This window comes from Tachypleus tridentatus, chromosome 7 (genome assembly GCF_004210375.1).
Source record: "Tachypleus tridentatus isolate NWPU-2018 chromosome 7, ASM421037v1, whole genome shotgun sequence".
Lineage (NCBI taxonomy): Eukaryota > Metazoa > Arthropoda > Merostomata > Xiphosura > Limulidae > Tachypleus > Tachypleus tridentatus.
Window position 1 is genome coordinate 106761207 of NC_134831.1, and position 18807 is coordinate 106780013.

An 18807-nucleotide genomic window follows, 5' to 3' on the forward strand; every position below is an offset into this window, starting at 1 on the left:
TGTTTTCGACGATAAATCTGATAATTTGTGAATAAACAGGTAACCGATCTAATGATATTAATACCCAATTTTATTACTTTTTTCTATGGCCTATAGAGACTACATCAAGAGTAATTGGGATAGTATTCGAACAGATGTGTAAACCATTGCATAACGTATTGAAAAAGTCTCGAGATAAAGACACTAACGGAGAAACATATCTGGACCTTAAGGATGTGCGAGATTTACGTTCTTTGTGCAAACCCATAGTGTTGAAGGAGGTGATATAACATTTAGCATTTTTTTCCTAGTTCATTTGTAGGGTTTTTTGTTAACTGGTTTATAACTAGACCTATAATTTTAATATTCTATAAGTAAGTGGGTGCAATCTGTTTCTCCACACATAAACTGATAGAAACCCCCTTAACATGTTTCTATAGTAGGACATACCCTAGGAGCTGTAGGTTTAGGAAGATCGAAAGGTACAGGAGAAAGTATAAATAATGATTCATCCACATTCTCAATGTTTATAGTTAGTAAAATAAAGTTGTATTTATCTGATATTTGTAGTCACTATTGAAAATGAAAAAAATGGTCATTAAACTAGTTTACAAATTCCATAAAATAATGAGAAATACCAAACTTTACTAAAAGTGATTAAATACCAACCTTTGTCTATAACCTCTAGTGATTTTGTATCGAATGGTCTATATATATAGAGGGCTGTTAGTAGTTACACAGTGTGCTGTTAGAAAAATGTGGACTTTAATTGTAAGTTCTTTCCGATTCACTGAGTGCTGCTGGGGACTACAGAGGGTTAAGTATGTTGTATGTAGTTACAGGACAGCCAAGCTTGGTACAAGGTGTGTGGGGAATTAATTTGATATTTGGTATTACGTAGGTATTGTGACATTACCAAAGGTGTTCTTCAGACGTGAGTATCTAATAATGTGTACAGTTGCTCTGTGTCAAATTTTATATCTTATGACGTGTATAGTAGTTGTGTCCAATAGTTGATCTTTGGATGAGTTTTGTGGCTGTCCCCTTCTAGCAACTGTTTGTGTGACTGTCGTGTCTTGACAATCAAGTATATTTAGGATGGTTTTTGTTGTCACAATCTCATGATTGTATATGCATGATGGCTGTGGCTGTCAGTTCGGTTGTGGAGTTCATCACTGGTTGTGTTGTTGTTGACTGTTTGATCGCATTACAATCATTTCGTTTTTACATTGATTACAATGTTTGAAAGAAACAACCCAGACATGCTAATAACACTTTATTCCACATACAAATAATTAAACACTGAACTATTATGACTAGTTAAACACCAGTGCAGAAAGATAAATGTATTTATCATAATTTAAGCAACCATCATACAAGACATTAAGATTTATATTTTTTAACTCTTGAAGACTAGACACACACTAGTGTCATGACATTACCTTAATATCACAGTAAATTTAGAATTTATATTTTTATTGAAGACTATATTGGGTCAATAGGGTTAAGAGATTACCATAATATCACAGCAAAACTAGGATTCCTATTTTTTAACTCCTAGAAACTACAGAGGCACAGAGTTATCAGATTACCTTAATATCACAGCTATATTTCGCTAGACATACAAAAAAGATATTTAATTTTTGAAGCATTTCAGGTTAAGAAAATTAGTGGATTATGAAACTATTGAAGCAAGTCCTCAAGGAAGGATTAACCTTCCTACATAATTTTTCGACACAAAATTACCCAATCATACCGCTGAGCAGACAGGGCATTCTTAGAATATTTGAGTCTGACACTAGAGTTCATCACTAAAAAATACAGGTTTTCTCCATCACTCCAGAGTACCAGATAATACTCATTTTCCACAGCTTGCACATGGCTAAGAAATATCTCCTAAGAAAGGAGCATGACTTTGCCACGTAAAGAAGGCATGTAAAAATATTTTGTTATTTAATGCCAAGTTCAAGAAATATTTAAGTGTAAAGTCAGTTATCATTCATCTTGTTGTATCGAGTTCTTGTTCCTTGGGCATCTCGAGCTAAAAAAAAATTAATTTAACTGTAGGAAAACGTGTTTTCTTAAGTCATAGTTTAATATTTTCTAATAAAATAAGAGTAAATCATAAACAAAGTGGAAAACTCTTCCAAACAATAGTAGTTTACAGTTTCAAACACAAACCAATAAAATCTGTAAGCAAGTGAAGACCTACACATTAAACTTAGTTACAATTTAAAAAAAAAAGTACAAGTGAAAGGCTTGTAAATAACCATGTTCTGAACAATATTAGTTCATAACTTTGGAAGATTTTTAGCAAATATATTAAAGAAATAGCAAAAAATAATATAAAAACATACAAGTGAAAAAGTAAGAATTATTCATGGTAAATATTTAATTTTGGTATATGAAGCATGTTTCATGGTTGATGTGCAGAACACGAGATTATGGTATGCAGAGCATGTTTCATGGTTGATGTGCAGAACACGAGATTTTGGTATGCGGAGCATGTTTCATGGTTGATGTGCAGAACACGAGATTTTGGTATGCGGAGCATGTTTCATGGTTGATGTGCAGAACACGAGAGTTTGGTATGAGGAGCATGTTTCATGGTTGATGTGCAGAACACGAGAGTTTGGTATGAGGAGCATGTTTCATGGTTGATGTGCAGAACACGAGATTTTGGTATACGGAGCATGTTTCATGGTTGATGTGCAGAACATGAGATTAAGCTGTTAATAAAAATGGATACAAAAAACAAAACATAATAAATGTTGTGTATTTTTAGATTTTACACTTCAAAATCAAGAAAATAGAAAATTCTTACAAGGTCTGTTTATTGTAACACCACATTGTCTTCCATCTTGTCTGAAGTTGCTTCTATAAACATAATGATCGTTGAAGTTATTCAATCTGTGATAGCCAGTCATATCTGTCATTTAGGAAAGTGAAATCAACCACTAATTAAACCAGGTAATGAAATCAACAAAAGTACTTGTCAAATTTCATGACAGATCTAACAGTAATAATGGTCCATTAAGCCTATCCATATATTTTTGTGGACTTTATTTACAAGTACAGAAAATACTATTATAATATTAGGCCTAGAAAACTTTATGCTGTCCCAAATACAGATCTCATGTTTATTTGCTTATACATACATACATTGACAGACATGAAATATGACAACTTTCTGTAGCATGGATTTTTTTAATCACGATCATGATATAAAAAGACTTCAAATCTATCCATTCTTATTTGTAATAATAAGAAATAACTAGTATATCATCCAATAAAATGCATCCACTGGATGTATGAAAACCTAAAGTTACAAGAAGTTCTTTAAGAAATTTAACTGAAAACTCCACAGAGACAGTTCTAATAACCTTGCTAATTTCATTTTATTTTTGGGGTTTTGGTGCCAACTAGAATAATTTCAAATTTATCTTACATTATTTCAGAAGTAGCTAAAGTAAGTCAACTAATTGTTAGAAATAACTTGTGTAACCAGGATTTAAAAAAGTTAATGATTATTAAATCCTGTAAAAATTAACAAGTCAGGGAGTGGATCAAAAATATGTTTGAAATTTCAATTTCACACTGCTAACCCACAAGATACATTTATTTGAGTAAAACGATTACGTTTCTCACTGCTGGTATTATCTCGTCTTCGACCACTGAAGTCAGAACCTCTCGCTTGCAAATAGCTTTCTGAGTTTATAATAATAAGTCATTTAAAAACATTCAATTTCAATATTAGCATTTGTGAACAAAAAAACAAAATGCTACATTAAGACAGCTTTGGATTAAAAACATTTACCACAAAAATAATATTAAGAGTTAGAACTTTCAATACAAAACGATGGCCATGGAAGAGTTAGAGGTCGTGTAGCACATCAATGAAGAATAACACTGAATAATTTATTGGATTATTTGCACATATTAATGTTAAAAATGTAATACTTCATGAAACCTAAAACCAATTTCACACCAACTTTTGTTCCATAACGATTAAGAGAAAAGTGCAAATTATTGTTATTTCTACATAAATATGGCATTCAAACATTTATTTATACTATAATAAGCCTTATGATAGTAACACACGACTTACCAGTTTTGTCTTGACACAAGGTAATGTACACCTTAGTGTTTTTGTCTTGACAAAAGATATTATATGCCTTACCAGTTTGTCTTGACACATGGTAATATACACCTTACCAATCTGTCAACAAAAAATTATATACACCTCAGAGTAATACAGTACCTTGGGGTTTAATATCTGATGAAAAGGCTGAGTCTTCTCCATCCAGCTCACTACCGGAAGTCTAAATAACATGACATCAAATTACATTACTTAAATCAAGTTATATTGAAGATAGCATACACAATGTGTAACAATGTTGTTACCATGTAGTGTGTATCAAATGTTATTTATTGAATATAACCATTTTTATTCAGTATTTAACAGTTTATTGTATTTCTATAAGAAAAAAACACTAGTGTCAGTTAATTATAACCACAATATCATTGTTTTATTTCTTTCCTTGTGTACTTGTAGAGTTAGAATTATGGTGTTTTTCTTATTATAACCACAATATTGTTTCATTCCTTTACAAATTCTGCAGGTACACAATTAATAGAGTATAGATATACTAAACTAAGGTCTCAAAAACAGATTAATTAGATATAATGTTTGAACTGTATTACTTACACTGATTTATTTCATCAGCCTCACTGTTAATGACATTTTTGGCTGTAAGTGTTATAACAAACTTTGTGTAGATATCTGTAATGACAACAAAACCCACTTGTAGAGAAAACTGTATATGTAAAAACAGCTGATATGGGTAGAGAAGGCACTATGTAAAGGAGCGAACAGCATTTCGACCTTCTTCAGTCATCGTCAGGTTCACAAAAAAAAAAGGAGGTAACTGACCTGACCACATGTTTGAAGGGGGTTGTGTTACTGAGCATAGGAATGTAGAGGGCATGCTTAGATGTTGAATTACATTTATTAATATATGTGTAAAGGTGTTTCTTTGTATTGGTTTATTTTGAGCTGGAGTTGTACAAGGCTTTTTTAATTTTGCGTTTGTTTATTTAGTATTTGAGTGTTTTCCATGGTTATGTTGTGTTTATTTGACTTGCAGTGTTCGAAAACGTGTGAAGGTGACTTTTTATGTTCTTTGAATCTGGTTTCTATTTTTCTACTTGTTTCTCCAATATAGAAGTCGTGGCAGTTATCACATTGTATTTTATAAATAATGTTGGTGTGGTGTTTGTCAGTGTAGTTTTTACATAGTATAGACCTTAGTTTTGTAGCTGGTTTTTAAATAAATTTGGTATTAGCTGGAATGTCATATTTTATTAGTTTTTGCCAAATGTTGGTTATTTTTCTGCTATTGTTAAGAATATATGGTATGCAGCAGTATATGGTTTTGTGATTTTTTTGATTCATGAGATATATTTACTTTTGTTGGTTGATTTTGCTTTCTGTCTAGGTGTATGCGTATAATGTTTTATATGGTTTGTAGAGGAAACTTATTGATGTTGATGAAGTATTGTTTTATTTGGTCTAATTCATCATTAATTTTATTTGGTAAGCATAGTTTTATGGCTGTGTTTATTTGGTTTCTCAGTATGTTGAGTTTTTGTTTTGTTTCATGTGCTGAGTTCCAAGGAATGTGTATGGGTGATTTTTTCAGTGGATTCCTGTTTTAACTTGTGTATCGGTTCTTTTAATTTTGAGGTTAAGAAATGATATTTGAATGCTTTCATCCTGTTCACATGTGAAGTTAATGTTGGAATGTACAGAGTTAATGTGATTGAAAAAATTAAGTATGTGTTCTGTAGATTTGAATCCCACAATTGTGTCATCTACATATCTGTACCAGTATCGTGGTGGATGTAATGCTGTGTTAATTGCTTGTGTTTCAACTTGTGTCATAAAAATATTGGCTAGAACTGGTGATACTGGGTTGCCCATGCTTAGACCATTTGTTTGTATACAGTTGTGGTTGTTGAACATGAAGTTTGTCTTCATCGTGATGAATTCTATGAGGGTTGCTAATTGGTTGCTGAGAATGTCTGTTGATGGGTTAGGGTCTTGGATACAGAGTCCTTAGGCTATTTTGCAGGCTTCAGTGATTGGGACTTCTGTAAAGAGAGATGTGACATCAAAACTGGCCACTAAGGCTTTACGATTAAATTGATTAAGGTTAGATTTGAAATTTAAAAGACTCTTCGAATGAGCTGGCTGATGCTACATATTTAGAGAATGCTCATGCTATGTATTTACCAAAATTGCAATTAAACGATTCATATGTGGACATTATTGGTCGTAGTGAACAATTTGGTCTATGAGGTTTGGGGATGCCATATATTTTTAGTGTGCACGAGTCAGTCTTGCATACGTGGGAATAAAGTGTTTGTGAAAAATTGTCCATACTGGACATTCTTTGGAACTCAGCACATGAAACAAAATAAAAACTCAAGATAAGAAGCCAAATAAACACAGCCATAAAACTATGCTCACCAGATAAAATTAACAATGAATTAGACCAAATAAAACAATACTTCATCAACATCAATAAGTTTCCTCCACAAACCGTAGAAAACATTATACGCACACACCTAGACAGAAAGCAAAATCAACTAACAAAAGTACATATACCCCACGATTTAAAAAATCATGAAACCATATACTGCTGCATACCATATATTCCCAACAATAGCAGAAAAATAATCAACATTTGGCAAAAACTAAAAAATATGACATTCCAGTTAATACCAAATTTATTTAAAAACCAGGTACAAAACTAAGGTCTATACTATGTAAAAACTACACTGACAAACACCACACCAACATTATTTATAAAATACAATGTGATAACTGCCACAACTTCTATATTGGAAAAACAAGTAGAAAAATAGAAACCAGATTCAAAGAACATAAAAAGTCACCTTCACACGTTTTCGAACACTGCAAGTCAAATAAACAGAGCATAACCATAGAAAACACTCAAATACTAAATAAAGAAACAAACACAAAATTAAAGAAGCCTTACTTATACAACTCAAGCTCAAAATAAACTAATACAAAGGAACACCTTTATACCTATATTAATAAATATATCCAACATCTAAGCACGCCCTCTACATTCTTACACTCAATTACACAACTGCCTTCAAACATGTGGTCAGCTATCAGTCAGTTACCCCTTTCTTTGTGAACCTGACAATGACCAAAGAAGGTCAAAACATTGGTCACTCCTCTACATAGTTCTTTCTCTACCCATACCAGCTGCTTTTACATATATAATTTGTGTAGATATATCTTGGCAGTAGGTGCACCTAGATATAGTTATTTATCTACTGAACTTCCACAGGAATAGAAATTGCTTGTAAAAATAACTGTTTATGCATGTACTTTACATGTAATTTAATTAAACAAACATGTTTAAAGAATATAATATATTTAGTGCCACATGAATGGCTACTATTTACATATAGCCTTGCTGCAATGTTAGTTTTTATCAAAATTTAGATTTTAGGTTAGTGAAAAGCTGACAGTTTTAGGACCTATCAAAGAAAGTGTCAGTGATATATTATATACATACATGACATACCTCGTAGATCTTAACAGGAACATAAGGATATTGTATGTCTTGCTGGATATTAGTATTTGTAACACCAGTTGTTGCCATGGCCAGATTTAGGTCAATGGCACAAGCTGGGCCTAACATGTTCTGCACTGAAGTGTAATTCTTGTTCGTGAATGTCAGTGTAGGAATGGGTTGGGATGAGTCATATTCTGATAACCCAGTGGGAACTTGAGAGTTGTATACCTCAGCAGGATACTGGTAGGGTGTTGGAGCCATGGGGTAGGTTACTAGAAAATCAGGATATACATTCAGGGCTGGAATGTTAAATGATTATACATTTTGTTTAATTTCTTCAAAAATAGAAATCTCAAACCTTTTATTTTGTGTCCATGTTTCAAACAGGCTTACACACTTATTATTTCAAATACAAATTACTTGCAATCTTTTCTTCATCTCCACATATGAAACATCACTCTGCATGACAATGAAGAGAGAAACAAATAAAATTACAGTACTCATCATTCTGTGTATCTACTTCCGAAGTAATCTGATGTTTACTAAAAACGAAATGATACACAGTTGATAACCACTCATTTCACTACCTATTGATAAAAAAAAATTACAGTTGATAGATCAATGCTAATTACAATATGTCTAACATCAATGCTTAATGAAATCTACAATAGTATTTATGAGTGATGTATACATTAGATCTACCATATACTAACTTTTCAAAGAGAACTACACAGGTAAGTCAAAACTAATGAAGATGAAAATAATATTACAAGTGTATTACTTTCAAACATTACAATGTTTTACTTCATGTGTATTACTTTCAAACATTACCCTGTTTTACTTCATGTGTATTACTGTTTTACCTATAAGCTCTAAAACAAACTTTTTAAATTACAGTTTGGCAGCACATGCTTACCAAAACTGATAAAGCCATGACACATCAACCAATCACAAGTTACATGCACGCTGAACTTGTTCAGTACAAAGTAACTAACAAACAAGATCATAGAGAACTCATGATAAGAATAAAAAACTTCATTTTTCATGGTTCAGCATATTCTGTAAAGAAAGTAGAAAATAATACAGGATTTGTTATGATGTAAAAATTTGGTTTATTTTCTCATGATGTCACTGAAAGTTCCATAACTACAGATCATGCATATCTCACAACTACAAATAAAACCTAACAAATCATGTACATGACTACAGCCCCACACATCTTGTCATCATGAATAACACCAGTAAATCAGGTACACTGCTACAGTAATACATACATCATGTGCTTGTCTTCTGAATCAAACACTTGTAGTAACGAACTAAAAATTAGAAACCTCAAATTTCACAAACATGTATTATTATCACCAGTAAAACCAAACATATGAAATGTGTGACTAGAGTACAAAACAACATACAATTTTATAAAGTAATTACGTGACAGATATTTACATAAATAAACAATTAAACAAAGCCATTCAAATGGCTTTGCCACTTTGTGGCAAAGTGGCAAAGAATCACAAGCTAGTACACAAAAGGTAAGATGTGATTCTTGACAGGAAAACACAAAAATACATAAACTAATATGCTGTTACAAATCATAAGATAACAAATTTAAGGTACTTAATTAGATAATACTTGTATGTTTGAAGAACAAATATTTTAGTTTTTGTTCACAAAATCACTACAACAGATATGTACAGAAAATCAATAAAGGAAAAGAGCCACAAAAACTGTAACACACACACACAACACTTCTATCAAAGTTGAACTAACCCAACAAAAACTATAACACATACACAATACTTCTATCAAAGTTGAACTAACTCAACAAAAACTATAACACATACACAACACTTCTATCAAAGTTGAACTAACTCAACAAAAACTATAACACATACACAACACTTCTATCAAAGTTGAACTAACTCAACAAAAACTATAACACATACACAACACTTCTATCAAAGTTGAACTAACTCAACAAAAACTATAACACATACACAACACTTCTATCAAAGTTGAACTAACTCAACAAAAACTATAACACATACACAACACTTCTATCAAAGTTGAACTAACTCAACAAAACTATAACACATACAAAACACTTCTATCAAAGTTGAACTAACTCAACAAAAACTATAACACATACACAACACTTCTATCAAAGTTGAACTAACTCAACAAAAACTATAACACATACACAACACTTCTATCAAAGTTGAAATAACTCCACAAAAACTATAACACATACAACACTTCTATCAAAGTTGAACTAACCCAACAAAAACAATAACACATACACAACACTTCTATCAAAGTTGAACTAACTCAACAAAAACTATAACACATACACAACACTTATATCAAAGTTGAAATAACTCCACAAAAACTGACACTTACACAACACTTCTATCAAAGTTGAACTAACCCAACAAAAACTATAACACATACACAACACTTCTATCAAAGTTGAACTAACTCAACAAAAACTATAACACATACACAACACTTCTATCAAAGTTGAACTAACTCAACAAAAACTATAACACATACACAACAGTTCTATCAAAGTTGAACTATCTCAACAAATACTAACACATACACAACACTTCTATCAAAGTTGAAATAACTCCACAAAAACTGACACACATACAACACTTCCATCAAAGTTAAACTAACTCAACAAAAATTATAAAACATACACAACACTTCTATCAAAGTTGAACTAACTCAACAAAAACTATAACACATACACAACACTTCTATCAAAGTTGAACTATCTCAACAAAAACTATAACACATACACAACACTTCTATCAAAGTTGAACTAACTCAACAAAAACTATAACACATACAAAACACTTCTATCAAAGTTGAACTAACTCAACAAAAACTATAACACATACACAACACTTCTATCAAAGTTGAAATAACTCACAAAACTATAACACATACAACACTTCTATCAAAGTTGAACTAACCCAACAAAACAATAACACATACAACACTTCTATCAAAGTTGAACTAACTCAACAAAACTATAACACATACACAACACTTCTATCAAAGTTGAACTAACTCAACAAAACTATAACACATACACAACAGTTCTATCAAAGTTGAACTATCTCAAAAACTAACACATACACAACACTTCTATCAAAGTTGAACTAACTCAACAAAACTGACACACATACAACACTTCTATCAAAGTTAAACTAACTCAACAAAAAACTATAACACATACACAACACTTCTATCAAAGTTGAACTAACTCAACAAAACTATAACACATACACAACACTTCTATCAAAGTTGAACTATCTCAACAAATACTATAACACATACACAACACTTCTATCAAAGTTGAACTAACTCAACAAAACTATAACACATACACAACACTTATATCAAAGTTGAACTAACTCACAAAACTGACACATACACAACACTTCTATCAAAGTTGAACTAACCCAACAAAAACTATAACACATACACAACACTTCTATCAAAGTTGAACTAACTCAACAAAAACTATAACACATACACAACACTTCTATCAAAGTTGAACTATCTCAACAAATACTAACACATACACAACACTTCTATCAAAGTTGAAATAACTCCACAAAAACTGACACACATACAACACTTCCATCAAAGTTAAACTAACTCAACAAAAATTATAAAACATACACAACACTTCTATCAAAGTTGAACTAACTCAACAAAAACTATAACACATACACAACACTTCTATCAAAGTTGAACTATCTCAACAAAAACTATAACACATACACAACACTTCTATCAAAGTTGAACTAACTCAACAAAAACTATAACACATACACAACACTTCTATCAAAGTTGAACTAACTCAACAAAAAACTATAACACATACACAACACTTCTATCATGGTTGAACTAACTCAACAAAAACTATAACACATACACAACACTTCTATCAAAGTTGAACTATCTCAACAAAAACTATAACACATACACAACACTTCTATCAAAGTTGAACTAACTCAACAAAAACTATAACACATACACAACACTTCTATCATAGTTGAAATAACTCAACAAAAACTATAACACATACACAACACTTCTATCAAAGTTGAACTATCTCAACAAAAACTATAACACATACACAACACTTCTATCAAAGTTGAAATAACTCCACAAAAACTGACACACATACAACACTTCCATCAAAGTTAAACTAACTCTACAAAAACTATAACACACACACAACACTTCTATCAAAGTTGAACTATCTCAACAAAAACTATAACACATACACAACACTTCTATCAAAGTTGAACTAACTCAACAAAAATTATAAAACATACACAACACTTCTATCAAAGTTGAACTAACTCAACAAAAACTATAACACATACACAACACTTCTATCATAGTTGAACTAACTCAACAAAAACTATAACACATACACAACACTTCTATCAAAGTTGAACTAACTCAACAAAAACTATAACACATATACAACACTTCTATCATAGTTGAAATAACTTAACAAAAACTATAACACATACACAACACTTCTATCAAAGTTGAACTAACTCAACAAAAACTATAACACATACACAACACTTCTATCAAAGTTGAACTAACTCAACAAAAATTATAAAACATACACAACACTTCTATCAAAGTTGAACTAACTCAACAAAAACTATAACATACACAACACTTCTATCATAGTTGAAATAACTTAACAAAAACTATAACACATACACAACACTTCTATCAAAGTTGAACTAACTCAACAAAAACTATAACACATTCACAACACTTCTATCAAAGTTGAACTAACTCAACAAAAATTATAAAACATACACAACACTTCTATCAAAGTTGAACTAACTCAACAAAAACTATAACACATACACAACACTTCTATCATAGTTGAAATAACTCAACAAAAACTATAACACATACACAACACTTCTATCAAAGTTGAACTATCTCAACAAAAACTATAACACATACACAACACTTCTATCAAAGTTGAACTAACTCAACAAAAATTATAAAACATACACAACACTTCTATCAAAGTTGAACTAACTCAACAAAAACTATAACACATACACAACACTTCTATCATAGTTGAAATAACTCAACAAAAACTATAACACATACACAACACTTCTATCAAAGTTGAACTATCTCAACAAAAACTATAACACATACACAACACTTCTATCAAAGTTGAAATAACTCCACAAAAACTGACACACATACAACACTTCCATCAAAGTTAAACTAACTCCACAAAAACTATAACACACACACAACACTTCTATCAAAGTTGAACTAAATCCATAGCAACTGGACTCACATTCAAAATCTGTTCGTGATCCTGGAAATATGTTTAAGTCTTCTTCCTCATCCAGAACCTCCTGGATATATTTACTGTTCAAACAGAAAGATGGATACACAACAAGAGTCCTTTTATCAAAAGTTGTCGATTCTGGAAGATTGCAACAGACCTGAAATGATAGGTTGTTTCAGTACACCTGAAAACCAAACTTTACTTACATATTAGTTTTAATTAAATGGTAACTGACTTTTCACCAGGTATAGGAAAAATAGATGCACTGACTCTGTTATTCCTGTACCAAGAGAAATGACAATTCCCTTTGATCAATGGCTACTTCTCTCACAGTTGTGACAACAGACACTTTCTCCAGTTCCTACATTCCCTTATAGTTGTGACAACAGACACTTTCTATAGTCCCTACATTCCCTTATACTTGTGACAACAGACTCTTTCTATAGTCCCTACATTCCCTTATACTTGTGACAACAGACACTTTCTATAGTCCCTACATTCCCTTATACTTGTGACAACAGACTATTTCTATAGTCCCTACATTCCCTTATACTTGTGACAACAGACTATTTCTATAGTCCCTACATTCCCTTATACTTGTGACAACAGACACTTTCTATAGTCCCTACATTCCCTTATACTTGTGACAACAGACACTTTCTATAGTCCCTACATTCCCTTATACTTGTGACAACAGACACTTCTATAGTCCCTACATTCCCTTATACTTGTGACAACAGACACTTTCTAAAGTCCCTACATTCCCTTATACTTGTGACAACAGACTCTTTCTATAGTCCCTACATTCCCTTATACTTGTGACAACAGACACTTTCTATAGTTCCTACATTCCCTTATACTTGTGACAAGAGACACTTTCTATAGTTCCTACATTCCCTTATAGTTGTGACAACAGACACTTTCTATAGTCCCTACATTCCCTTATAGTTGTGACAACAAACACTTTCTATAGTTCCTACATTCCCTTATAGTTGTGACAACAGACACTTTCTATAGTCCCTACATTCCCTCATACTTCTGACAACAGACACTTTCTCAAGTTCCTACATTCCCTTATAGTTGTGACAACACACTTTCTCAAGTTCCTACGTTCCCTTATAGTTGTGACAACAGACACTTTCTCAAGTTCCTACGTTCCCTTATAGTTGTGACAACACACTTTCTCAAGTTCCTACATTCCCTTATAGTTGTGACAAAAGACACTTTCTCAAGTTCCTACGTTCCCTTATAGTTGTGACAATGCACTTTCTCAAGTCCCGACATTCCCTTATACTTGTGACAACAGACACTTTCTCCACTTCCTACACTCCCTTATAATTGTGACAACAGACACGTTCTATAGTTCTTACATTCCCTTATAGTTGTGACAACAGACACGTTCTATAATTCCTATATTCCCTTATACTTGTGACAACAGACACGTTCTATAGTTCTTACATTCCCTTATAGTTGTGACAACAGACACGTTCTATAATTCCTATATTCCCTTATTCTTGTGACAACACACTTTCGATACTCCCTACATTCCCTTATACTTGTGACAACAGACACTTTCTAAAGTCCCTACATTCCCTTATACTTGTGACAACAGACTCTTTCTATAGTCCCTACATTCCCTTATACTTGTGACAACAGACACTTTCTATAGTTCCTACATTCCCTTATACTTGTGACAACAGACACTTTCTATAGTTCCTACATTCCCTTATAGTTGTGACAACAGACACTTTCTATAGTCCCTACATTCCCTTATAGTTGTGACAACAGACACTTTCTATAGTTCCTACATTCCCTTATAGTTGTGACAACAGACACTTTCGATAGTCATTACATTCCCTCATACTTCTGACAACAGACACTTTCTCAAGTTCCTACATTCCCTTATAGTTGTGACAACAGACACTTTCTATAGTTCCTACATTCCCTTATAGTTGTGACAACAGACACGTTCTATAATTCCTATATTCCCTTATACTTGTGACAACAGACACGTTCTATAGTTCCTACATTCCTTTATAGTTGTGACAACAGACACGTTCTATAATTCCTACATTCCCTTATACTTGTGACAACAGACACTTTCGATACTCCCTACATTCCCTTATACTTGTGACAACAGACACTTTCTATAGTCCGTACTTTCCCTTATACTTGTGACAACAGACACTTTCGATAGTTCCTACATTCTCTTATAGTTGTGACATCAGACACTTTCTCCAGTTCCTACATTCCCTTATACTTGTGACAACAGACACTTTCTATAGTTCCTACATTCCCTTATAGTTGTGACAACAGACACTTTCTATAGTTCCTACATTCCCTTATACTTGTGACAACAGACACGTTCTATAGTTCTTACATTCCCTTATAGTTGTGACAACAGACACGTTCTATAATTCCTATATTCCCTTATACTTGTGACAACAGACACTTTCTATAGTCCCTACATTCCCTTATACTTGTGACAACAGACACTTTCTATAGTCCCTACATTCCCTTATACTTGTGACAACAGACACTTTCTATAGTCCCTACATTCCCTTATACTTGTGACAACAGACACTTTCTATAGTTCCTACATTCCCTTATACTTGTGACAACAGACACTTTCTATAGTTCCTACATTCCCTTATAGTTGTGACAACAGACACTTTCTATAGTTCCTACATTCCCTTATAGTTGTGACAACAGACACTTTCGATAGTCCCTACATTCCCTCATACTTCTGACAACAGACACTTTCTCAAGTTCCTACATTCCCTTATAGTTGTGACAACACACTTTCTCAAGTTCCTACGTTCCCTTATAGTTGTGACAACAGACACGTTCTATAATTCCTATATTCCCTTATACTTGTGACAACAGACACGTTCTATAGTTCTTACATTCCCTTATAGTTGTGACAACAGACACGTTCTATAATTCCTATATTCCCTTATATTTGTGACAACAGACACGTTCTATAGTTCTTACATTCCCTTATAGTTGTGACAACAGACACGTTCTATAATTCCTATATTCCCTTATACTTGTGACAACAGACACTTTCGATACTCCCTACATTCCCTTATACTTGTGACAACAGACACTTTCTATAGTCCGTACATTCCCTTATACTTGTGACAAAAGACACTTTCTCCAGTTCCTACATTCCCTTATACTTGTGACAACAGACACTTTCTATAGTCCCTACATTCTCTTAAACTTGTGACAACTGACTCTTTCTATAGTCCCTACATTCCCTTATACTTGTGACAACAGACACTTTCTATAGTTGCTACATTCCCTTATAGTTGTAACAACAGACACTTTCTCCAGTTCCTACATTCCCTTATAGTTGTGACAACAGACACTTTCTCCAGTTCTCACATTCCCTTATAGTTGTGACAACAGACACTTTCTCCAGTTCCTACATTCCCTTATAGTTGTGACAACAGACACTTTCTCCAGTTCCTACATTCCCTTATAGTTGTGACAACAGACACTTTCTCCAGTTCCTACATTCCCTTATAGTTGTGACAACAGACACTTTCTCCAGTTCCTACATTCCCTTATAGTTGTGACAACAGACACTTTCTCCAGTTCCCACATTCCCTTATAGTTGTGACAACAGACACTTTCTCCAGTTACTATGTTCCCTTATAGTTGTGACAACAGACACTTTCTCCAGTTCCTACGTTCCCTTATAGTTGTGACAACAGACACTTTCTCCAGTTCCCACATTCCCTTATAGTTGTGACAACAGACACTTTCTCCAGTTCCTACATTCCCTTACAGTTGTGACCACTTATAGTTGTGACAACAGACACTTTCTCCAGTTCCTACATTCCCTTATAGTTGTGACAACAGACACTTTCTCCAGTTCCTACATTCCCTTATAGTTGTGACAACAGACACTTTCTCCAGTTCCTACATTCCTACTTCCCTTATAGTTGTGACAACAGACACTTTCTCCAGTTCCTACATTCCCTTATAGTTGTGACAACAGACACTTTCTCCAGTTCCTACATTCCCTTATAGTTGTGACAACAGACACTTTCTCCAGTTCCTACATTCCCTTATAGTTGTGACAACAGACACTTTCTCCAGTTCCTACGTTCCCTTATAGTTGTGACAACAGACACTCTCTCCAGTTCCTACATTCCCATATAGTTGTGACAACACACACTTTCTCTAGTTCCTACATTCCCTTATACTTGTGACAACAGACTCTTTCGATAGACCCTACATTCCCTTATACTTGTGACAACAGACACTTTCTATAGTCCCTACACTCCCTTATAGTTGTGACAACAGACACTTTCTATAGTTCCTACATTCCCTTATATTTGTGACAACAGACACTTTCTATAGTTGCTACATTCCCTTATAGTTGTGACAACAGACACTTTCTCAAGTTCCTACATTCCCTTATAGTTGTGACAACAGACACTTTCTCAAGTTCCTACTTTCCCTTATAGTTTTGACAACAGACACTTTCTCCAGTTCCTACTTTCCCTTATAGTTTTGACAACAGACACTTTCTCCAGTTCCTACTTTCCCTTATAGTTTTGACAACAGACACTTACTCCAGTTCCTACATTCCCTTATACTTGTGACAACAGACTCTTTCTATAGTCCCTACATTCCCTTATACTTGTGACAACAGACACTTTCTCCAGTCCTTACATTCCTTTATAGTTGTGACAACAGACTCTTTTTATAGTCCCTACATTCCCTTATACTTGTGACAACAGACACTTTCTATAGTCCCTCCATTCCCTTATACTTGTGACAACAGACACTTTCTCCAATTGATACATTCCGTTATAGTTGTGACAACAGACACTTTCTATAGTTTCTACATTCCCTTATAGTTGTCACAACAGACACTTTCTATAGTTCCTACATTCCCTTATACTTGTGACAACTGACTCTTTCTATAGTCCCTACATTCCCTTATACTTGTGACAACAGACACTTTCTATAGTTTCTACATTCCCTTATAGTTGTGACAACAGACATTTTCTATAGTTCCTACATTCTCTTATAGTTGTGACAACAGACACTTTCTCCAGTTCCTACATTCCCTTATAGTTGTGACAACAGACACTTTCTCCAGTTCCTACATTCCCTTATAGTTGTGACAACAGACACTTTCTCCAGTTCCTACATTCCCTTATAGTTGTGACAACAGACACTTTCTCCAGTTCCTACATTCCCTTATAGTTGTGACAACAGACACTTTCTCCAGTTCCTACATTCCCTTATACTTGTGACAACAGACACTTTCTATAGTCCCTACATTCCCTTATACTTGTGACAACAGACACTTTCTATAGTCCCTACATTCCCTTATACTTGTGACAACAGACACTTTCTATAGTCCCTACATTCCCTTATACATTGTTGACAACAGACACTTTCTATAGTTCCTACATTCCCTTATACTTGTGACAACAGACACTTTCTATAGTTCCTACATTCCCTTATACTTGTGACAACAGACACTTTCTATAGTTCCTACATTCCCTTATACTTGTGACAACAGACACTTTCTATAGTCCCTACATTCCCTTATACTTGTGACAACAGACACTTTCTATAGTCCCTACATTCCCTTATACTTGTGACAACAGACACTTTCTATAGTTCCTACATTCCCTTATAGTTGTGACAACAGACACTTTCTATAGTTCCTACATTCCCTTATAGTTGTGACAACACACTTTCTCAAGTTCCTACATTCCCTTATAGTTGTGACAACAGACACTTTCTATAGTTCCTACATTCCCTTATAGTTGTGACAACAGACACTTTCTATAGTTCCTACATTCCCTTATAGTT

General features: G+C 33.4%; 1 protein-coding gene across 5 annotated transcripts; it reads right to left on the minus strand.

The window, feature by feature from the left end:
* Positions 1-1242: 1242 nt before the first annotated feature.
* LOC143256330 (uncharacterized) lies at positions 1243-15437 on the minus strand. Of its 5 annotated transcripts, none has more exons than XM_076513412.1 (5): positions 12967-15437; positions 7605-7867; positions 4241-4301; positions 2804-2908; positions 1243-2020 (listed from the first exon to the last, which is right to left on the minus strand). In XM_076513412.1, the coding sequence occupies exons 2-5, from the start codon at positions 7854-7856 to the stop codon at positions 1968-1970; spliced, it is 471 nt and encodes a 156-aa protein (XP_076369527.1). In that variant the 5' UTR covers positions 7857-7867; positions 12967-15437; the 3' UTR covers positions 1243-1967. The 5 variants fall into 5 exon arrangements, with proteins under 5 accessions (XP_076369527.1, XP_076369526.1, XP_076369525.1 ...); XM_076513411.1 differs by having other exon boundaries at positions 7596-7894; positions 12967-13614; XM_076513410.1 differs by having other exon boundaries at positions 7596-7867; positions 12967-13602.
* Between the last annotated feature and the right edge of the window lie 3370 nt (positions 15438-18807).